Source organism: Panulirus ornatus, chromosome 9, assembly GCF_036320965.1.
Source record: "Panulirus ornatus isolate Po-2019 chromosome 9, ASM3632096v1, whole genome shotgun sequence".
Classification (NCBI taxonomy): Eukaryota; Metazoa; Arthropoda; class Malacostraca; order Decapoda; family Palinuridae; genus Panulirus; species Panulirus ornatus.
In genome coordinates this window covers 15658535-15683495 of record NC_092232.1, presented here as the reverse complement: position 1 = coordinate 15683495, position 24961 = coordinate 15658535, and the positions used below count along the sequence as shown (strand labels likewise).

At 42.8% G+C, this 24961-nt stretch overlaps 1 protein-coding gene across 1 annotated transcript in view; it reads left to right on the top strand.

Annotated features, from left to right (window-relative positions):
* Positions 1–892: 892 nt before the first annotated feature.
* The window catches only part of sei (potassium voltage-gated channel seizure), a 924474-nt gene continuing 900405 nt past the window's right edge, over positions 893–24961 (top strand). The window contains exons 1-2 of the mRNA XM_071664734.1: positions 893–3342; positions 15071–15200. Of these exons, the coding sequence (XP_071520835.1) occupies positions 2846–3342; positions 15071–15200 (627 nt within the window). The 5' untranslated portion in view covers positions 893–2845. The remainder of the gene's footprint in view (positions 3343–15070; positions 15201–24961) is intronic.

Below are 24961 nucleotides of genomic sequence, written 5' to 3'. Positions count from 1 at the left end.
AATGGGTATGTTTGAAGGAATAGTGGTTCCAACAATTTTGTATGGTTGCTAGGCGTGGGCTATGGATAGAGTTGTGCGCAGGAGGATGGATGTGCTGGAAATGAGATGTTTGAGGACAATGTGTGGTGTGAGGTGGTTTGATCGAGTAAGTAACGTAAGGGTAAGAGAGATGTGTGGAAATAAAAAGAGCGTGGTTGAGAGAGCAGAAGAGGGTGTTTTGAAATGGTTTGGGCGCATGGAGAGAATGAGTGAGGAAAGATTGACCAAGAGGATATATGTGTCGGAGGTGGAGGGAACGAGGAGAAGTGGGAGACCAAATTGGAGGTGGAAAGATGGAGTGAAAAAGATTTTGTGTGATCGGGGCCTGAACATGCAGGAGGGTGAAAGGAGGGCAAGGAATAGAGTGAATTGGATCGATGTGGTATACCGGGGTTGACGTGCTATCAGTGGATTGAATCAGGGCATGTGAAGCGTCTGGGGTAAACCATGGAAAGCTGTGTAGGTATGTATATTTGCGTGTGTGGACGTGTATGTATATACATGTGTATGGGGGTGGGTTGGGCCATTTCTTTCGTCTGTTTCCTTGCGCTACCTCGCAAACGCGGGAGACAGCGACAAAGCAAAAAAAAAAAAAAGAATATATGTATATATATATATATATATATATATATATATATATATATATATATATATATATATATATATATATAGATAGATAGATAGATATTCATAGATATGAAGATATTTACCTTCAGTTGGATGTTTAGCAGGTTGCCATAGTATTTTCTGTCATATGTCCACAATCATACCTATGTTATATACTCCCATGACATCATCCTGTACCCTCCAAGTATATGTTCACACATCATGATGCCATGGCGTTATGTACAAACACACGTCGGTATCATGTACCACCACGTCAGTATCACGTACCTCCACACGTCAGTATTACGTACCACCACGTCAGTATTACTTACCACCACGTCAGTATCACGTACCACCACTTCACTATTACGCACCACCACGTCAGCATCACGTACCACCACTTCAGTATTACTTGGAGGATTGCTCGCAATTTCCACACATGACCTTTTATTGTGTTCTATTTATGGGATGGCCGGACCTCATCCCGGGCTCCTGCCTAGCTAGCACGTCGACGTAATTCTCTCCCTACTCCAGCCCAGTGTCTGTCGGGACCTAACTTTCCTGAAAATGTCTTGTCCATCATTGATAGTTTACGTTTTATGTCATCGCCCAATCCAAACCCAGTCTTCATGGCGATGATGTCATGGGTGTGAATTAACGAACCTATTATTTTTTTTTTTTCATTGTATTCTGTAAAAGGAATAAGTGATGCTTGGTAGTGTACCTTTTTTTTTTCTCTCTATATGAAACAACGTGGATTCAGCTGAGTAAAGTCGTGTGGCCGGTAATGTATGTGTGGACGCAGACTCTGTATTATTCTCTGGTACGGTGCCGCGATGCTCGATTTTGAGAGTGATCACAGAGAGGGACGAATTTATCGTGCGCTCCGACCCCTCCTGTGGACGCTGTCGCGAAGGGGGGACATAAAGTAAACAAGTCTTTGGGACTGGGCCTCAGTGATGGAATTATATAACGTTATATTTCATTATCATATTTACAATAGGCAAAGTTAGCATGCTTTTCAGATATCAAGACTAAAACATCATTGTGTATAAAATGTTTTTACATATCTTGTACACTACAGAGTTTTTGAACTGACTGACATTACATTAGTTTCCCGTGTCTGGATCTCTGGAGTATATTGTCTGGCTGTTCTTTTATAGTCACTTTCGTTGATGTTGTTGTCATGTGATTCGTTCGTGTTTCCTCATGGTAGCGGAACTGGCGTGCGAGGCAGTTCGATGGATTCTTAAGCATCGATTTGCCACCGCGGTCGTCCGTCATCCAGGAGGAAGTTGACATGTCGCAGGCGGAGCTATTCTTGTGTGTGTGTCCAGCCGCCCGTGCCTCTGAGCCGTCTTACTGCGATATACTGAGGTATTCCCATGGGCCTGATACCCTTCCTTTTACCGCCTGACGTCACGGGTGCTGGCGGCTACAGATGGCGGACGACACGTGCAGCGTGACGTAATGGCAACTGCTGTGTCGCATATACAGACGTGAACACCAGCACGTGACACGACAGCTGTTTGCCAGGGTGGCGCGTTAGGCTGCGACTCAGGCCACAGCTTAGCCGGCCGCCGGGCGCCATAAGAGGCCTTCGCTCACCGGTGACCCTTGAGGGGCTTCCTGAGCAGCGTCCACTGCGCCGCGCTGCCACTAGCGACGGCGCCCCGTCCAGCAGTTCGAACACTGCCCAGCGTTCCTTCCACCACGGTGTACGCACGCATACACACACGGACGCACGCACTACCCAACCGTCCACTTTAATATTGCTAATAGGATTGGTGGTGCAGCGGTGGGCGGGCCGCCCCCCGCCCGTCCTCAGTGTAACCAGGTGCCTCCCCAGTGCCTTGTGTGTCTTCTCCCGCGCCCCACGCTCCAACCACCTTCTCGTCTGCATCATCTCGTTGTTAACAGCGGTAACAGTTCTCTCGAACAAGAAGAGGTAGTGGGCATGGTTGGTAGAGCTGGTGTGTACGGGTGTGTCAGCCTCACGTGGCTCCCGAGGGCGCTGGGTAGGTGTTAAAGCTGCCCTTCCTCGTTCTCCTGGTTGAGGGTGAACATGATTATTTACTGTGATACCAGTGCCATCCACCGTTAGTGCCGCGCCTTGCGTTACCGTCCAAGTGTATGAGTGTGTACTTTGTGGCCCAGAGGAGCATGTGAGTGTGATCCGTTGACCTGACTACCAGCAATCATGCCCATCGACCTTGGCACCAACACCTCCCCTACCTCCTGCTCCTACAGTAGGAATCCTGGGGAAGGGGGTACCATGCAGACGGTCGGCGTGCCTATGCGGGGCAGACTTACCCGCAACAAGAGCCTCTCCAGCTCCGTCCTGCCTTCCATCAGCGTCTTAGTGGATCAGGATGCTGACACGACCTCATCGGAGAACCTGGAGAACATTATGTGGGGTATACGCCGCGACTCCCTTAGTGCCCACCAACTCAACCACGCCTTCACCTGCAACTCGGTGGCCGAGTCCCACCACTCCTACCACTCCCACCCTAACCTCAACTCGGACCTGCTGCAGGGCACCATGTACACTCGCCCCGAAAAGAAGGGCGACTCATCCACCTACGGTCAGAAGAAGAGCACATTCCTCTTCTCGGACCGGCCGAGTGGAGAGGCCTCCAGCCCAAGCAATGTCAACCACATCCGCTCGTCTTTCCTCTCCTTGTTTACAAAGAAAAGGTAGACTTTCTGGCGGTTACAGGAAGAGAAATGGAAGAGGGGGGGGGGGGTAACCATAGGTGGAGAGGTAGAAACAAAAGTATGGGGAATATGGAAAGAAAATAGAGGGAGGAGTTTTGGGAGGTGGCAGACATATGTTAGAAAGCAGTAGACTAGGATATGCATAGCTCAGATGGGTGGAGGAAATACATATAAGGGAAAGTACACACACACGTACACTTGAGGAAATTGCATTCAGTGGGGAAAATTCTAGATGTTACGATACCCAGGTCGCGCATAACACTCGGGAGGGAAGCAAGCTGCAATAACCACACGTCCACAGGGTAATGACTCCCCGTTACCAAGACCGGAATGTATCGTATGTAGGTCGTTATCTGCTTGAGAACAGCATCGTGCTAGGCATTTGGGAGCCTGTTACCTGCTACGAAAAATTTTCTTCGTAACCGTGAACGTCGAAACATAAATGTATACAACTGAGAAAGACATTTGCTTCTTATGGTTTATCATTGATCCTGGTAAGCACTTGTCGCTTTCATTGGCCAGAAATACCTCCAACAACAGTGATGTCTTTTTTTTTACCATTTATATGAGTAAGCCTTGTGATGCACAACCTGTCTGTCGTCCATCTAACACTCTTAATACACGTTCTTGCTGCCAGAGGTTTTAACATATCCTAATAAGTTGTGGCCCCTTGCGATGTAGATGTAACTCTTCCGTCAAAAGACTCGAAGGGTCAGGTCATAGCGCGGCCGTTGTGCACATAGTCACTCCTTGTGGCAGGTTTTATGCCAAAGCATATTAACACCTGTGTTGTTTATCTTGTAGTTCATATGTAGACAAATACATTCATTAACAGCACACAAATGAAAAGAATCACTGAAAATAAACATTTCTCGAGCATAATTGATTCGAGAGTGGTTCGACTTATGAGCTCTCCCGGACTAGCTTCAAAACTTAACCCAGTTGCACTGCTACACAATGTTGGTTCACTTTCCCCTTTTCTGTAGGTGTTACTTTGGTTTATGCTACCGAGAGTTGACTGCTGGTTTGCCCACACCACTAGGTAGACCACGCAATACTGGGTAACCTGCTGTATCACATGATTAACATGCGACTGTTTCTTTCCCTACACCTCAAAGCTTGGGAACTCTCTACCCTCTTATGTCTTTCCCAAATACTAGGACCTGGCATTTTTCCCTATCTCTCTTTCTCTTTCATTAACCTCCCTATATTTCAATTAGATTCAGTTTTGAATTGGACTTCTTTATATGACTGGATCCTCGAAACAAAAAAAAAGAGTTTGTTTTCCGTACGTAAAAGAAGCAAAAAAAAAAAAAAAAAAAGAAAATGCTAGAGACTGTCTAAATAACTACAACAGATATGATACCTGAATTAATAAAGCTGAAATACAGGGAAGGGTTGGAAGCCGGATATTTGCCCACCTTGAAAGAGAGAAGAGTAAAGGGTGACCTAATCACAAAGTTTCTCAAACAGATTTATCTCATAGACAGGAATAGAGCAACTAGGGGACATAACATGAGGTTAGGCAAGAAATATGTAAAAACGGATTGAACTGATTAAGTTCATGATTAAAAAGTTCTATTATAAAGAATGATCGAGAATTGGAGCGTCACGATGTAAAACTCCCTTCCCTTACAGTACAAATAGGGAGTTAGACACTCTAACATAAACAGAGTTTATAGAAACAGATATGCAACAAGCACTTTTAACGCACATTTCTCGTATATGTTATACGATTTACCTTAAAACTGCATTTGATTAATGACTCGCACAAGAAAGATGTTAATACAATAAACACACACTGAAAAACGCGTAGGCTATGTAAAAAAAAAAAAAAAAAACGCTAAAAATCGAATATAAATGCCTATCTAACAAACATGCATGATCTAACTCGAAACATCCAGTACGTAACAAGCTTAAATGTATTCGGTGTTCACATAGATACATATACTTCATTTACATCTGCCAAAGGACATTAACATACCCGGAAGAAGCATAGAATTAACGAACAGATTGAATAGATACACTTTACACACTGAATGAATACACACGTCTGTCCCAGATATATATGGCAAACTACATACTGATATTGATCATACTGTCAAAATGGATTTTCAGAGGGGTTTGACAACTATTGGTTCGTCACTTCCTTCTTCAAATGAATCTAGAAAAATGATGGTTTAATGAGCTGGATGAGTCTGGTGTGAGAGAAGTGAATGCTTTTGGTTTGCTTGTCATTCTCCTGGTCTGAGTCACTGCCAGATTATAGGCTATAAGTTGATCTGCGACTGGCATAGAGCGGGTTATATATATATATATATATATATATATATATATATATATATATATATATATATATATATATATATATATATATATATTATGGTGAAATCACACTTATGTAGTTCATACCATTTTATTTAACATGTAATTCTTCTATAAATGTGGCACATGTGTAGAAAATTACAAGTTGAATAACATTGTATGAACTCCTGAAGTGCGATTTCACCTTCATACTGTCATCACGGACAAGTGTGATGAATCGTCGTCGACTGAAAAACAACCAGGATCCAGTACCACTCATGTGGAACATAGGTCTTAAACATAGGTTGAGTTGGTACATTGGTCTGAGGTTTATTTATTTTGGTATGTCCTGCGTCGTATACGCATACTAGACTGGGCTAGGCTTGACATACTTGGTTGAACTGGGCTTAAGCAAGCTAGGGCAGAGTTAGGCTTAGCGTGCGAGGTCTGAACTAGGCTAAGCGGACGAGGTTTGAGCTAGGTTTAATCGAGTTTGAGATAAGCTGAGCTAGAGTTGTGCTCGGTTGGTGGAGAGTGATTTGAGATGGGTCAGGTTTGTATGGAACCGTTTCTGTCCGAGCCGAAGTGGAGATGAGGACTCTTAACAGTTATAGCTTACTTTGATATGTAATTAAGGGGTTTTGATCAGCATTATGTGGATGGGTCCCAGCTAGACTGGAAGTAGTTGATTGTCTGTGATTTTGGTTGAGCGGAGCTGAGGATAGGTTGTGTTAATATGGTGTAGTTTGTTGTGGAGTGACCTGGTTGGGCCAGTCCGCCATAGTCTCGGCGAGTTTGTGTTGCCAGCATGTCCTTGCAGAAAACGGGAACTATTTGAAAAAGAAAAAGTTCCCCACAAGAGATTTCGAAGAAATGATTCAATATTAACCATTCAACTTTTCTGTATACTGCCTTATTACTGATGACGATTTTTTTTATATACATGTAGGTGACTAACGTCGTAGAGCACATAGACAGCGTCGTGTCCCCGATGTAAATACATACTAGAAATACACTCCGAGTTTGGACGCGGAGAGAGGTTGAAAGGTATCATAAGCCCTTATAAGGTTAAGCAGGAGGTAAATCCTGGTTGACCTCACGCGGCCGCTCTCACAGTGGTCCGACAACACACACACACACACACACACACACACACACACACAGACACACACATTGACCTACAAGGAAACCGAGACATAGGCACCCGCAGGAAAGGGCATGAAGGAGGCATTTTTCGAAAAATTGCGCCGTGTGGCATAACCAGTGGTCATAGTTACTTGAACGGAGTTAGATATACAGTTTCATTTTTATTAGAATTGTAAATTTGTGTTTACGTTTGAGCGCACACTACACTTTCCTTAAGTATGTTGACTTACACTGCATAAGATGATCCCCTACATACATCTTTACCCCCTCCATCCCACATTGAAATATTTTTGTGACCGCCCATGTATCTAGACGGCCTCTAGTGCTGGTCTAATACATGGTCGTCGAAATTCAATCAAAATAAGTCCAAAGTAATAAATATGGGATGAAAGAAGACCTCGATATGAATATTACCGAGCAGGAAATCTCTGTGTGTGAGGACTTGGCGCCTTCATTATCCCTCGCCAGTCGCCAGAGTTCTGCAGGAGATAATTGGAGACAGACTGTCTGCTGGCAAATATTAGAATAACGTTGAGGTATACTGATAGATACATACTGATAGATAACGAAGCAGTAGAACAGTAGTTGGTCACCTGCTGTATCCTCAGCTGGGACATTGGGCACCTCCTCGTGGTGTATGTAGCGCAGACTGAGGTTACGGGTTCAAAAATGACCCTGCGGCCAGGCGCATGCGTCTTTGGTGTCGAGTCCCACGACCATAGGTTTGACCTATATGACTTAAAAACGCTGCGGATGCAGATTTTTTTCTTCAAATCACAAGGTCGACGTCGAACAGACTGTTGCATGACGCAGACAACCACACACTGACAGTCACATGACCTTAACAACACAGTCGGCGGAAAACTTAGGATGTTAACTTCTATGGCACGTCTCGGCGACCCTTTGGTAAGGTGCCTTGACCTGTAGCCTGACCCTGTTGACTAAGGTCACAGGTCAAGCCGGATGACCGTACCGTCGTGCTCAATAGCCTCATATAAACAGCTGCTCTTTGTGGATGAATTCCTTATATCGGTTACATTTAATACAACACTCACATCCTCCAACGAAAATCCACTTCACTATAGTTATGCACGAGCCGCATTGTGCCAGTAATGGCACCTCGAGCACACATACCCACCCTGTGCCAATAATGGCACCCCAAGAAAGCGTTGTCATTAACGATAACCCATGCCAGGCTTAGTCTTGGCAAGTCTTGACACCTAAAAAAATTCAGATATCCTAGAATATCTCCAATATTCCAAATATTGTCCTTACATAATACTGTATGTTACACGTCTTCATGAGAGGCTCCGCTCGTAAAACAGAAGTTCCAGAAAATATTTATCTTTTTTGCAAACACCCAAGATTCTTGTACGTCCCTCCTATTACAATATTTCTTGTTCACTGAATTACCACACAAATATACTGTATTGACCAGTTACAGTTGAGGTATGTGCGTGCAGTGACTTTAACGTTAAGATCCCTAGAGAAAAATGAAGTTTTTGAATCCCCAACACACTAGCATTCTTTGTCACAAAATGGCATAGTTCAGATGGAGAGGAAGACAGATGAACAGTTGATATCTCTTGGTTACGGCACACTTAGAGTGTGCGGTAACTCGTAGTTAATGGAATTATTAGAGAGTTTCATGCCGGACAGATTTATCTCCTCCTCATTGCTCTCTCGTTATTATTCCTCCACTTAATAGGAATTTGCGCTCAATTCCTGATGGATTTAACTAATTTTTCCTGCGCAGTGGTTGAGGAATTGCACACATTAAATGTGGTTTTCATAGTACGCGGAAGCTTCGAGGAGGTTTTATGAGACATTTTCCTGATGAGACCTAATGCTTTATACAGGATGAACCAAGTGGCTGCCGAATGAGAGCATATGAATAATACCACCAATGTCGACCATTTACTGGTGAATAAAGATCTCGAATCCTTGACTCGAAGTTTAGAATTATAGAATCTTATATGAAAGTCAAAATCAAAATCCTATGCCATATATATATATATATATATATATATATATATATATATATATATATATATTATATTATACTTTGTCGCTGTCTCCCGCGTTTGCGAGGTAGCGCAAGGAAACAGACGAAAGAAATGGCCCCCCCCCCCCCCCCCATACACATGTATATACATACGTCCACACACGCAAATATACATACCTACACAGCTTTCCATGGTTTACCCCAGACACCTCACATGCCCTGATTCAATCCACTGACAGCACGTCAACCCCGGTACACCACATCGCTCCAGTTCACTCCATTCCTTGCCCTCCCCTCACCCTCCTATGAGTCCACGGGGAAAGTGAAACACGATAAGTTCCCACGCGCAAAATTGTGATTCTTTCCAATATATATATATATATATATATATATATATATATATATATATATATATATATATATATATATATATATATAAATGAAGATGTAGTGGACCCAACAATATTTTATGAATGTTAGGCATGGGTTATATAGATAAGCGGCACGGAGGAGAGTGAATGTGTTGGAAATGAAATGTTTGATAATATATGGTGTGAGGTGGTTTGATCGAGTGAGTATTGAAAGGATAAGGAAGATGTGTGATGATGAAAAGAGTGTGGTTGTGAGAGCAGATGAGGATGTGCTGAAGTGGTTTGGACACAGAAAGAATGAGAGGAAAGATTGACAAAGAGGGTATATGCGTCAGCTTTGGAGGGAACAAGGAGAATGGGGAAACCAAATTAGAGATGAAAGGATGGACTGAAAAAGATTTAGAGTGATTAGTGTTTAAATATGCTGGAGGATGAAGAGCGTGCACGGGGTAGAGTTAATCGGAACGATGTGGTACACAAGGGTGGGTCGAAATGCTGTTACTGGACTGACCCAAGGCATGTAAAGTGTCCAGGGTAAACCATGCAAAGATCTGTGGGGCCTGGTTGTTGATAGGGAGCCGTAGTTTGTTTATTACATATTAAGTGGCTATGAATGAATCAAAAAGACCATTGTGGTATAAATTGTCGTATACCACACTAACGTAAAGGATTACCAGTGTAGTTTAAAGACGATCATACAACGATCATTCATACAGTGGTCCAGGAAGCGTACCTCGTCTCGCAGTTTTGTTCATGGTATAATACTAGGCTTCATGAACTAAACCACCCATCAAACCCCCCCCCCCCCCCCCCCCCTTCTCCAAACCCTTGTCTAGATAGATAGACAGATTGTGGTGTTTTTCCGTCCAGACCGGTCGTATGATTAAGCTTATTGTCCTTTTGACGTTAGATACAATCGAAAATGGGAACTGATCGCACTCGTTTTGAACCAGGAGGGCGGGAGATTATATCGTACCGATGCACGTCTCGAACCTTCAGTCGATGCGCTTCGAAGGTTTTACTCGACTTAACACGTCCTCTTTTGCCGCATACAGCGATAAGTTGTGAACTTTACTCCGTAGCGAACGAAATTACTGTATACTTACGAGCTAAAAGAAAAAAGATTAACCTTCAGTTCACGAGCTATTTAGACCTATTCACCTGTTAATGGAGGTGTGATTAAGGCATTCATTAGGAGGGTGGGTGTGGCACTCTACCTGAGGCGTGGCGAGAAAATTAACTACCTGGTGGTTAACTGTTTATTGGGGAGCGTCAGTGTGATGTGTGGTGGAGGTATGGGGGGTCGGAATTATGACGTAACTGCTTCAGGACGACGGCACGACCTTAGAATATGATGACTTGACCTTTGACCGAACCCTAAAGTATCCCAACTAGTGAAGTCAGAGTTTAAGCCGTAATACTTAAGGATCGTACCTTCATGCTCATGCTGTACCCTCGGAATCAAAAGGCCACACCGTCGTGCTCAAGAGCCCCACTCTCGCGCTCATGTGTCACACTTTCGTGCTCAAAAGTCATGCCTTCTTGCTCGTGGGTCACACTTTCGTGCTCAAAAGTCATGCCTTCTTGCTCATGGGTCACACTTTGGTGCTTGAGGGTCGTACCCTCGCGCGCTCATGGGTCACACTACCGTGCTCAAGAGTCGTACCTTCGCGCTCATGGGTCACACTACCGTGCTCAAGAGTCGTACTTTCGCCCTTATGGGTCATGCTATCATGCTCAAGAGTCATACACTTGCTGTCATGGGTCACATTGTCGTGCTCAAGAGTCGTAACCTCGCCCGTATGGCTCACACTGTCGTGCTCAAGAGGCTAATGAGTATGAAGTTGACTGACATTAAGTTCAGTAACCCAGAGGCTACTGCCGTTCCTGGTTTCCGTATACCGAGTGTTGGTCCATTGTCGTCTCACGACGCAGTAACTGCTCTGGTACACTGGCCAGGATGCGTAATGTACGTGATTGTGATTTGATTAGTCTTCCCCGTTTTGTTTACACTTGTGATGTTCTCTTCTGTTGGTATTGACACAGTTCTTGTGGTTTGTTCCTTGCATTTGTGTTGTAACACTTTGTATTGCTGTCGCCTGTTGTTGAGTCTGTCGTAATTCCTGTGAAAACATTATTGTAAATTATGCGCATATATTGTCATATATGATATTCTAAAACATTATTCAAGATATCTATATTTCGCATTCATTTAATAGTATTGATACACTTCCTGTTATAGAGCGTGCAAATGAGTTAAATGACTTTTCAGAGTTCGAAACCTCATTTGCAACTATTTAATCCGGTAGCCCCTGAGGTTATAATGTTTAATTAACCCAGCGTTAGTGGCTCCACTCGCGGTGACATTGAATGCGGATCCTCGCTGAAGATTTCCGTATGTATTAATACAGATAATCTGACTATATGATCTGCTAAGATTTTTTCCTAAGAGAAATGAGTGTTAAATTTGCTTAGCACCCACAGCTACCATTTGTTTTAATTCATACTCATTCTATTTTTGTTCATGCAAGCGTATTGATTTTGCTTCTCTAAATTGGTGCACTTCGTACCCATACTATCTTAATTAAACAATCACCATTCGTTATGCCAATGTAATTTTTAACTACGTAATTAAAGTGCCATCCACGGCACAAAGTCATTAGTTTACCGCACCAATCTTACCCAATGCTTATTAGGGCGTAAAAGAAATTTAGGCCACGCTGAAAGCCTTCAGTGGGATTTGTATAAGCCTCCCCTCGCGTCAAGTTTTCTGTGGCGGAGTACAGTCGGGTGCTAGGTGGGCTTCGCGCGTCGGCCACTGCGGCATACATCACCACACAGTCACGCTTGTCCTTACCATTCGCTAACTTCGTGTGTTTTCATCTTGGTTGATTTTGTGTTTGTAGAGTGTTCAGCTCTGCTGTTACAGAGTCCGTTCATGCCCTCACCCACACGCATCAATAGAATATAGTTTAGCGCCTTGAGCGCGACGGCGTGGCTCATTTGTACAGGAACATGGCCCTTGAGAATGTGGCCCGTGGGGGTGATGACATAATCTCTGACGATAGTCAGGCTAATGATTTCTTCGTCATGCCCAAGGCTCGTGCTGTCATGCTAAAGGGGTTTACCAAAGGAAAAATATTATGCTTCAGTTAACCGAAAAATTTTGTTCTTCGGCTTTCCATCTCCACTCACACCGTCTTTACCCTCATCAGGTACCTCACAACTTCTCCCTCCTACTCGTCCTCCTCTCACTCCTCTCACTCCTCTGTTCCTTCCACTGTCCCAGGTTATAACATAGCATAGACAAGTAGGAAGAAAACGGGATTGAATTTCCTTCCTGAGGCCACAACACTTGACATATATTTCGCAGCATCTCCCGCCGGAGTCAGAGTTAACGCCTCTAGCCTCGCACCTGTGATGGCTTACCAGCTCTTCTCGTCCCCGCTAGACGTGGATATAAAGGGTATTTCCGTCTCTGAATTTTATTGAGCAGCGAGCGAGTGGTTCCGACTTAGAGTGGATTTGGGACGATATATATATATATATATATATATATATATATATATATATATATATATATATATATATATATATATATATATATGCATAACCAATGAAATTCTTTTCGTAAGAGAATTCCTTAAGGGTCGTACCGTCGTACTCAAGGGTCGTAACATCGTGCTCAAGGGTCGCACTATCCTGCTCAAGGGTCGCACTGTCGTGCACAGAACGTTAAATAGTAGCCATCACTACTGAAAGTCTCAAAAAAAAATCATCAAAGGTTGTCAGCATGTCTTCTTGACGCCCATTGTTGAGAACGGAAACATTCTTAGAAAAGTGCCAGTAGAGGAAAATTAAAAGAAGAATACTCAAGAGAAGTAACCTACAGTACTAACTTGAAATAGAGTACGGGGAGACAGGTACTTAGAAATACAACTAGACCGAAGGGGAATCGTCAGAGAGCTAGAGACGTACAGGAACGCGAGGGTATACTTCAAAGAGCAGACGCACAGACTAATATTTTCATGTAAACTCAGGACCCCTTTCATGAGGCTGTTACAGCTTTGTGCTACAAACAGTCGCAGGGAAATTATGGAGTACTTGGAGCGAGTTCTTTTTAAGGAAACTTTACTCTTTCGTCCATTGACCATGATAACACCTCGCCGGAGGTGATTTTCTACACGCGGCATAATCTCGTGTAAGCGGAGTCCGCTAGGAACGAAACCAGATGAGTACAAGCTGGGAGGTACGTGGTGCGGGCTGGGGACGGTGTACCAGGAGACGCTACCACACGGGCCTGGCCGCCAGCCGTAACCTCTCAAGTAACGCCTGGCAGGTTGTTTACATAACAGACCTTGCGTACGCTTTATTAGACCTGGCGTGTTTATTGTTTGATGTTTCTGGTCGAGTATCGAGGAAAGAAACAATGACTGTAAAATCTCGTCAGTAGCATTTGTATATCAGTCTCTCTCTCTCTCTCTCTCTCTCTCTCTCTCTCTCTCTCTCTCTCTCTCTCTCTCTCTCTCTATGGTGTCAAGTTGCGTCTAGTACGTTGCTGCAGGGAAGCGAGCCATCACATTAGAACCCCGCCTTCCTCGTTAACCATGAAAGGCTTCGTAATATAAACCTATTGCCTCTATTTCTGGTTGCGCCCCTTAGACCCAATAGATCTCTCACTCTGCGGTGCGATAACTGGGTCACTCCATATCGAAGGAGTCCATTAGACAGATTAACAATAAGTTGTGATGGAACGAGAGCTTCAGCTTCCTCCTAGGAACAGTTCGTCTTGATCGTGCCTCCTGATTTGTCCCAAGTGGTGACGAATCGTGGCTCTGCCATCTTCGGAGCGGCCTTTCAATTTGATTGTATTAGGAGAGGTACGAACTCGTGAAGTTCGCAGTTTTAAGACTTTTCTCTGCTAAATGGACTTCTCCTTTCCTCATTCTTCTCTCTTATTTTACGATCGGTCATGATGTCAGGAACCAGGAATAATCGTCTAAATGGAAGACGAGAGGAGTGGGAATCAAGTGCTGTTTGCATTATTATATATGATCTCAGTCATACGACGCTCCGTATCTGAGCACCGAGTCGTTTAGAGAAATACTTAACAGAACAGTTGCATATTGTTCTTTACTTTGCTCTGGACGTTGTGGTTATATGAGGCTTTGCTTATGTTTCTTAGGAAATGAGACCCGTCATGTTGAAGAACCCCCACCTCTTCTTTACTGCTGGGTGTGATCTTTATCTTGTTTTCAAGTTCAGTATAGTTTTCATGTATGCGACTAAAAGTTATTAGTCGAGACAATTTTCTTGAGTAATTTTATAATTGTCATCACTGGGTATTCCTAAACCTACCTCTTTTGGTTCTAAATACTTTGGACCCGCAGAAAGCGTCGGTGCAGACAAGAGGCCTTTAATGGTATTACGCTATGCAGTTCAAGTTTCCTCATTTGCTAATACACAGTCGATCATGCTGCCCAGAATATCTTATAACGCAGTCCTGACATCACAACTGACTGGGGTTCGATCTTGTGTGTGGGGAAACAATTACGGGGAAATAGCAAATATAGACACTAGATCGCATCGGAAATAGATATAATAGGATTTTATTGTTTGTGGGGAAGTAAGGTATAGTTGGAGATAGTGTTATATTGTAAATACCAAGAATGATAACGAAATATGTTAAAAGCAGATGCCATTAGTATGAAAAATTTTTTTTAGATATATTATTTTACATTCAGATCAGAAGGAACGAAAATAAGTATATTGATAATTGGATAATTATATAAACATGAGTGAGATAAGTTAGGCAGCATCAAGAATAAGTTGAGGAGGAGCGGATGTGGTTGAGGTTGACGCTCTGTGTCTGTGTCAGCAGCGCTTCCATTCGGCCCAGGGGCGACGACCATGATCGTGACTCCTCCGAGGGCGGGCACCGTGAGCCGGGCTACAGCCCACATCCGGACCCAGCAGAGTGCACGCTGCCCTCCACCCTTGCTGCAGCCCAGGTACAACATCATCGTCTTCTGTAGCTGCTACAGTAGTGCTTTGATGCCTCCTCCCCAAGTGGCCAGTTATGCTGTAGTTTTGAGGTGATTATTGATGGATCAGTAAGTCCTTTAAGTGGCCGGTTCATTTGATCTGTGCACGACGGTGCGATCCTTGATCATGTGTGTGCCACCCTTGTACAACGACGCTGCGACCCTTGGTTATGATAGCCTGGTAGTTGACCTGATTAGTAAGGGTGAGGTCAAGAGCCACTTCATCAAACCCAGAGTCTTGCCAACGTGCTCAGTGGGTTAAGGATGTTTACTTTTAGATTCCAGATGTTGCCAGACGGTTTGGAGATGAATGTGAAAATAATCACTTTCTCCACGTGAGACGTTTTGGACCATTGGTCATGTTTTTTTTTTTCAGCCGTCACTTATGTGCGTGACCTTTGCATAATGGCGGCACTTGTGTGACCAAGTCGGTAATTACTATCCTGCTGGGAGCGAATGTTGTGATTCCCTCTTACTGATGGAACACACTCGACGATAGTTACCCTTGGGTAGCATTGCCCACGGTTGCCATTATCTTGACATTGTTACATTTCTTGGTGCTGGGCAAGGTGAACGATTGGAGGTTGGTCCAGGGGCAGTGAGCCATACGCTCAGTATACTGGACAACCAGAGACTAGTCGAGACTTAGCATAGGTTCCAACATTAGGTCATGGCTGGGCGTTTGATAGCCTCGCCATCCTAGTGGATGGACAGATGAGCATGATTACACACTGTTCTTCCTGTCACACTGGGGTCTAGCAGAGATCATTGATGTTGCTCAGTCACTTCTTGATCTACAGTAACTGCAGGTCTACAGGGTGTTGCATAAGTCTGCACTGGTAAATTTCGGTAGAGAGAACTAATGATGGGTATCTTGTAAGCTGTTGCTGTCAGTACTGCCGTAGTTTGTCGTAGAACTCACGCATTTTATATAGAGGAAATTCATCGTGATGTACTCCTGCGCAAATGGGTGAGTAACCTCTACATATTTTGTAGTGATGTAGTGTAGATATGTTTCGTGAATGCAGGAAAGATAGCGTACAGTTGGTAAGAATGGAGTGGAGTATTAAGATGTGTTTATGTGTGCCAAGAGGCCACCCTCTGGAGAATCATAAAGCTGATGTGCTAAAAGCAGCAGAAGAGTGCAGACATGCACTGAGAGGCCTATACACACACACACACACACACACACACACACACACAGTGGTCTTGCGGAAAAAAGATGCTTACGAGCATACGTTCTGTGGTGTACCGTAGTGCACTGTACCACGTATACCCTCAGGGTATATAATGACCCCTTGTGATGGACCACAGGTACAAGCAACAACCACGACCTACGAGCCATAAGTAGTAGCTTGTTGATCTACGTATGAGTTTGTTTAGTAAACGAATATTCTTGTTTAGCTTTTAATGTGTTTAATGACATTTTCCTGAATATCCATGATTTTGGTTCTTTGCCTGAAAAAAAGAATCATACATATTCGCCACTTCCTGCGTTAGTAAAGTAGTGTCAAGATCAGAGGACTGAGCCTTAGAGGGAATATCCTCACTTGGTCCCCTTCTCTGTTCCCTCTTTTGGAAAAGTAAACTTTGGAGGATAGGATTTCCAGCCCCCGGCTCCCACCCCTTTTAGTCGTCGTCTACGACACGCAGGGAATACGCGGGAAGTATTTTTCTTCCCTATCCACAGGGATATACAATGTCTGTTTACCTACCTGTCAGTCCGTCTGTCTGCCTATCTGTACGTGTCAGTACACATACAAGATTCATGATTTTCGCTCTCGGTTTAGTTTGAAATTCGCTGTGTGGATCGTGAAAATTTTGTGGGCCATAAAGTAGTACGAGATGATATTTCATTGTAGGAGTCAGGCCTGAAGGGGAAATTTTTATGTTCACGGAAGCGTCACAGAAAACGAAGGCTGCTGATGCACGGTGCTGGCGGGGCCAAAATAAGAGAGATATATTTCTGAGATATTGAGGTTTTTATAGTATCTATATATGTTTAGGATGGTGATTTGGAGAGTATATTGACACATCTTGCTCCATTTTCGGTACTCTTGAAGATGATTTGTCAGGTAAAAGCAATAGGTAGTATGATAGTAAATTGTTGCTGGGGTTATGTGACTTATCAGTGGTTCAGTCTTGCCGCCACCACATAGTCTCTCTCTCTCTCTCTCTCTCTCTCTCTCTCTCTCTCTCTCTCTCTCTCTCTCTCTCTCTCTCTCTCTCTCTCTCCCAGCACCAGCATCTTCTCCAGCGTGATCAAGGAACCCAACATATCCTGGCAAGCGTCTGGTACAGGACATAAGACATTCCTGCGCTTCTCTTGTTTACCTCAGGACCTGTGTCAACCTCCCGGCCGCCCGCCAGATGGCTCCCTCCGTCGCCTTCGGTGCCGGCCGGCAATACTTCTGTTTAATTTACCGTTCATTCACTCTCCATGACATTTTATTTTCGTTCGATTCAGTAAATTGGTTTAATATTCAAATGCATACACGTTTTGAATGGAGGCGAATTAACTACGCTATGTAAATTGTATCCCCGTTCTTTTTCAGATGGAATTGCAAGCGACATGGGAAAGAGTTCTCTTTTTATCTCTTTCTCTTTCTCTCTCTTTCTCAGAAAGCGTAGACTTCGTGATTACTTGATAAAAGTCTTCAGAATTCTAAATGAAGTCGACAGTATGAATCGTGAGGATCTTTTTGAGCCAGAAAGCAATACAGTTTGTAGAACGAACGGAGGCAAACTTAAAGCTAAAAGATGCAATAAAAAAAGATTGGGAAAAATGTCTTTGCAAATAGAACCGATGAACTCTGGAAAAGTTACCGTAAAACGTTGTTAGTGCAAAGACTGTGAATACCTTTAAAATAAAAGACAAACATATCATCAGTACGGATATTTACTGAATGAAAAGATGTGATATATATATATATATATATATATATATATATATATATATATATATATATATATATATATATATATATAATGTATGAAATGTGGTTCATTTTTTAAGGAACTTAGTTTGCTTATTATTTTGACTTAACATTGTTGAGCATCGTTATTTGATCACCTGTACTCGCAATGTTTGATTACTTGATTATTGTGGATGTTATTATTATTATTATTTATTAATATATCAGTTAATGCATTAAAAATTATTATATTTTTGCTTAGTGACTTTCATCTGATCCACACCCTGTTTTGTTCAAGCAACACTCACGTGTTTTGTTAGGGATTATATTTAAAGTTAGACTCTGAAAGAAATTATGGTCAGAATATATTCTCGGCGCCCTGGTGGCCTGGGTGAGGATGTTTAAGACGTTTCCAGGAGATGGAATGGTTGGCCTTGTGTTATGTGAACTCTACCCCCGCAGTTTTCTTCCCATTTCTCACACTTGCTGTATACACACTGCTCCCACAGCTCTTCCTCCCGTCACATGCTCTTTATACGCTGCCTCACAGCTCTCCTCCCACCATGCCACTTTAGGAACACTAAACATGACCCCCTTGAAATAATCATGGTAAGTTATATACTTATTTCAAGCACGAACTTGTATTTACGATGGTATCTGTATTTAAAGAGATTGTGAAGAGCGAGGAGGAGGATGACCGTAATGATGATGAACTAAGGTGGTAATGAGGGTAGTAATGATGATGACCAAGATGATTCAGATGATTGTGGTGGAAGGGAATATAATTAGGAGCTCCGTCGACGCTACCGTTATGATTTATTACTGAATAGTTGGGTGTATTGAGTCATCTACAAAGGGAAATTGATCTCGTCTCATTAGTCGATCTCGCTGGAATAAATCAAATACACACGGTGTAGAACTGGACTTCAATGATGACGCTGGGTGTGCCTTGGTAAACCAGTTGAAACCAGTAAACCTATTCATTATTAAGGCTAACGCCATCTAGGGCAGCACGTGAACCTCGCGCCCTTGTGACAGTGAGGAATGGCTAGAATCACACCTCTGCCAGCCAGCCTGGTCGTTTATTTTGTCGCCGCGGTATCTGGAACAGCCAAATGGCACACAAGAGGCCCCGGATGCCATTCCATCTGGAGATTTCTTAACCCCGTGAGCACGACGTCACGACCCCGGGAGCATGACCACACTACCCTAAGCAGAACGGTGCTACCTTGGACCATAATGGCCACGTTATGATACTGAAGGGTTCGTATCGCCGTGCTCAAGTCGGGGGTTACCGTCTGTGGGTCGCAGCCATGGAGGGGTAGCGAAGGGTAGACATTTGATAGTGAGTTGGATAGTTTTCTGTGGCAGTGTGAGAGACAAGTCGTATATGCCAGGATATTTTGTTACAGTATGAATATCTGCCTCATCGATTGTCTCTGCCGAGCCACCATTTCTGGTGTCGGTTGGGAAATTTTTTTTTTAAATGTTTCATTGTTTTGTACTGGTGTAGACTTTGCATAAACTTGGTTCTTGTGTTAAGCAGGAAATTCATAGTATTAGCGTCGTGAAAGACTTTATATATTATTAACGCACCGTTATATTGTCTTTCGGGATTTCTTTCAGTTTTTCATAAGAAGGTTTGACTAATGAGTCTTCGTTTGGTATTAGAAAAACTGTGCTATTCTTTAATCTTCTCACGTTTACATTGATATTGGAATATAATACGAAGATAATTTTAGGGATACGATTAGAAAATGGGACACATTAGATGTATATGTTCGTGTATTAATGACAGACATCCAGTTTTTATGTTGTAAGACGGTTGCCTCACAGAGTTACTAGACGGGAGTCGGTGTCAGTGTTCGTGCGTACGGCAGCGTTTGGTGGGGCACACGGGGATTATAGGCCCGTCTGTTGTGCCGGGAAGCCCTCTCATTGAGGCCGGGCTGCCGCCTCCCCCGGGAGCCGTGGCCTGCACCAGCGGGGCTTCGCCTGCCTTGCAGCGGCGGCCTCGGCTTGATGGCCCCCCGCCCTCGCCCGGTGATAGCGGTGTTGCTGAACAAGGTTTCCACCCCTTTTGGGGCTGCACACTGTGCTGGTTTGGTTGGCTGGCCGACCGACCGACGAAGGTGTTGAAAAGTGCGAGGAATTTAAAACAGGGTCGTAGCTAGGGGCTTGGCCGGGATAAGGGAGGCTTAAAGGAGGCCAGTTACACTGTACTTTACGCTTTACATCAGACGAAAGAAAACGTGAGAGATGATTTATGGTAGTGAGCGCTGTGTGCCAGAACTGTCGTGTTGAATGAAAGATGCGATTTCATGACGTCAATTGAAAACTGAGACACCAGTGGAAATTTTCTCCTGTGTGACCATACGAAAATCGGCTTGCATTATATGTTTGTATATATATATATATATATATATATATATAATATATATATATATATATTTTTTTTTTTTTTGCTTTGTCGCTGTCTCCCGCGTTTGCGAGGTAGCGCAAGGAAACATATATATATATATATATATATATATATATATATATATATATATATATATATATATATGTATATATATATGGATTTAATTTTCATTTTCTTTAACTGGTAGTCATATTATGTCCATACTGGTATTGTGCCCTTACTATACAGTTATCGTTATGGTAGCGTGTCCTGGGCTATTAAGCATTAAGAATTCGAAACCTTTAAATAATTTCAATATTTCTCTAAGACTGACGACGCCCCACTGACCCACCGTGGTCAATGTGCGCCCACCTGATCCACGCGCAGCCATACAGATGTTGACGAGCAGTATGCGTGCATGATGAAATGGTCCACCAAATTAAAGTCGATATTTATGTAAGTCCTAATTAACCCAGTGAGCACGACGACACGACCCATATGTGTGTGGTGGCCAGGCATTAAACCCGATTCTTAAAGGCCAGAAGAAAAGTCAGGTCGTTATGGCGAAGGGTCGTACTGTCTGGCACAAGTGATGAAATGGAACACGTCAGACGTCGTTAAAGTCTTTATGAATATGACATGAGAATTTAACGTTCTGTACCTGCGGCGTTCCTCTGTATCCTCATGATTTTTGACCAGTGTTTACAAGACTCGTAATTCTTGCAGTAATGCACACTTGTAGAACGAATAAACCTGCTAGATTAGGACACGAATAACAGATTCTTTTGATATATATATATATATATATATATATATATATATATATATATATATATATATATATATATATATATATATATATATAATTGTGGGGGTGTGTAACCTAATTGCCTGGGAAATCATAATGGTATGATAAAGTCTACGGGATTTGTGCACTGCGGTTAACTATCTCTTGTTGTACGTTTGAAAAATGAGAAATGTTTCGAATGTTGTACAGTAAATGACATATTTAATGCGTTGTTTTAGAAGAGTGTATGAGCAACAGAGTTGACCCAGAACCATAGTGGTAATATTAAAGAGTCTGGTTCAAACAACCTCAATGGTTTGCACAAATATAAACTACAAAAGCCGCTTGCATGATAACAAAGGTTTATTGTTGGTTTACAAAACTGCACATTTTTGTTATTCTGTTTGGCAGTGATTTATAAACAGATTGTAATTGTAGTAACGGGTACAAAGGCCCGTCTAGTATAGACCATGTTATATTGGTCCATGCTTTACGAGGGCATCAGTGTTTCCAGTTTTTACTCCTACCTGTATTATAATTGGTCATTCTTTCTAATTTTGACATAACTCTACTTATGTCTCATGATCAGCGTTGTCACTGATTGTGAGGTAATGTCCACTCATGACCAACGTTGTCACTGATTGTGAGGTGGTGTCCACTCATGACCAACGTTGTCACTGATTGTGAGGTAATGTCCACTCATGACCAACGTTGTCACTGATTGTGAGGTAATGTCCACTCATGGCCAACATTATTACTCAGTCAGGCACCGTCCACTCGTGTGAGCGAATGCAGCCTATATTCGTCTATTCCTGGCGCTACCTCACTAAAGCGGAAAACAGCGAGAGTATGATATATATATATATATATATATATATATATATATATATATATATATATATTGTTTGTGCTTTATTGTTGATGAAGTGCTCTAGAAGAATATCAGAAAACTGGAGCCAAAATTCATGGTTAGCATTACTGTCCAGAGTTAACATCACGCTCAAGCAGTGTTACAGTATAGCTGTGTAGCAAATAACCTGCAGTATAGCAAGATGTCCTTCTGTATACCATATGTGCAGCTATAGAGGAAATGTCTCGCTGTGCTCTAGATTATTCATCCAGTGAAAAATGAAATTGCAATAAACAAATATATCTCGTCTAGTGTCGTGTGCTTGTAAGTTGATAAATGGACCAGAGACTAATGATTAATGGTTCGTAGTATTTGTTGTATTTCTCGTTGATCGACTATGCTTGAGCAAGACCCCTCTCATGGCTCTGCTTCATGTACCTTCTCTTTAAGCCAGCTGAAATGTCATCTGCCACGAATATGTTTCATGAATATTTCGTTCAGGTGAGCTGAAACTGCATCCACGGCGAGTATATTTCATGGATATTTTGTTTCGACCGTAAAGGGGGGGAAAAACCTATGATGAATATGCAACCTGGATATTTAAAACGCTCTGTAATTATTCGCAGTGGCCTACTGCCCTGTCTTACTGTATCCATCATGTTATTATATCCATGAAACACTGAACATTTTCCCCCTTCAGATGTATATTGTTGCGAGTAATGGAAACCTATGTAGCCACCTAAATATTTCATACATATATATATATATATATATATATATATATATATATATATATATATATATATATATATATTTAAGATTTTTTGGAATTCGTCAAATGGTTGACCAGACAGCTGCAACAATCGCTGGGGCAGGACAGATCTTGGCATCACTTGTTCATCAAGGCATTTCCTAAAGAATCCAAATCGTAACTTCAGTTGGTGGGTCTTGATTGACGATTTGGAGAAAGCAGTAACGAAAGGAGAAAGTCCAGGACAGCTTGTAGAGAAGTAATAGAAGAGCCGTGTGGAATCCATGTTGGAAAGGATCACAGTTTTGTGCGTGATCAAGTATATTCACGATAAGTTCCCAAGTGCACTTTCGTGTAATGATCACATCATGGGAGATACAAGAAAAAATTATAAGTCAGCTGATATACAACGAAGAGACGTAGCTAGAACGCCATTTGGTAAACACATGATTGTCCAAGACAATCACGTGGTTCCATCCGCTACTCTATCCACTCCCAGATATCTAAAACAATTCACTTCCTCCAGTTTTTCACCATTCAAACTTACCTCGCAATTTACTTGTTCCTCAACCCTACTGAACCTCATAACCTTGCTTTATTCACATTTACTCTCAGCTTTTTTCTTTCACACACTTTACCAAACTCAGTCACCATCTTCTGCAGTTTCTCACCCGAATCAGCCACCAGCGCTGTATCATCAGCGAACAACAACTGACTCGCTTCCCAAGCCCTCTTATCCACAACAGACTGCATCCTTGTCCCTCATCGTCACTGGACAAAGAGGAGTTCAGCCTCGTCGAGAAACTTTTGTCCTTCTAAATGAGTCCATCATGTCCTCGCTGCAGTAATATGGAGTGAAGCTTCGAAGCTGCTGGAGCCCTACAAAAGTGGCTGGTCTAATCATGATGAAATTTCTATATGTACATATATAAGACTTCGCCGGTAAGGTTCAGTACCACGGTTATATAACCGAGGTGACTGTAGGTCCAGGTAGTGCCATGGAGAGCTGTATGTGCCAGCACGAGGTGGGAGGAGGCCATAGACATGCTGGTGCCACTAATTAGTGTTTGTGTAGATGAGAGAGAGAGAGAGAGAGAGAGAGAGAGAGAGAGAGAGAGAGAGAGAGAGAGAGAGAGAGAGAGAGAGAATATGCTGGACTGTATTCCTGGGTTACGTCAGAGAGGGAGTCACATTACTCTGGTCTAATCTTCTTAAGTTCACAATAACACGTGAGGTGTGAGACTTTGCTCATTAGTACACGGTTGGGGGCCTTCCTGATGCCGTGCCGGCTTGCTTACGTCAGATAATGGTTCCTCTGACGTTGATTGATGGTGTCACAGTGTAGAATGGAAATAGGTAACACTCTGGGCAGTGTAATAATTCTCCCAGAATTATAGAGATGCAAGTAGATTGAAGTTGCATAGTTGTGTTAGTCAAGTATTGATACACCAAAGTTTACGATTATGTTGGTTATGTATTCCGTTGAACTTTAAGATACAATTGTAACTCGTACAATTTTAATTCGTGATGGAATATAGGTAATGTGATTATCATGATTTATATTATGTTAAAGATGTAACGCTCTCGAAGTGACATCAAACAGGGTGTTGAAAACACAGATAGGATTGAGATATGCTTCATTATCTATCTGGATATTTTCCAGCTCGTATACTCCTGGCCTGGGAGGTTGTGTTTCATGATGCTGTGTGATCGATAAGTGGGACTGTGCCACACACATGACCTGCGTTCCATGCCTCATGAAGATTGAGTGTTGTTTGTGTTGATGGAATCTGGAGGTGAGGGGGGGCTGGTATTGTAAGTGCTTGGGAATTTGTGTTTCCTTACACGTGGAGTGTTGCTGGAGGTACGTGAGCTGATGTCTACTGGTGAATATTGTTGCAGGTGTCAATTGTGTTGGTTCCCCGTCAGTAGTGCTGCTTAACGTTCCTGAGGAGGGAGGGTGGGTGTCGCCCGCCCGTGTGAGAAGTGTGTTACGGCTTTTAAAGATGCACTGTGGTTTTGAT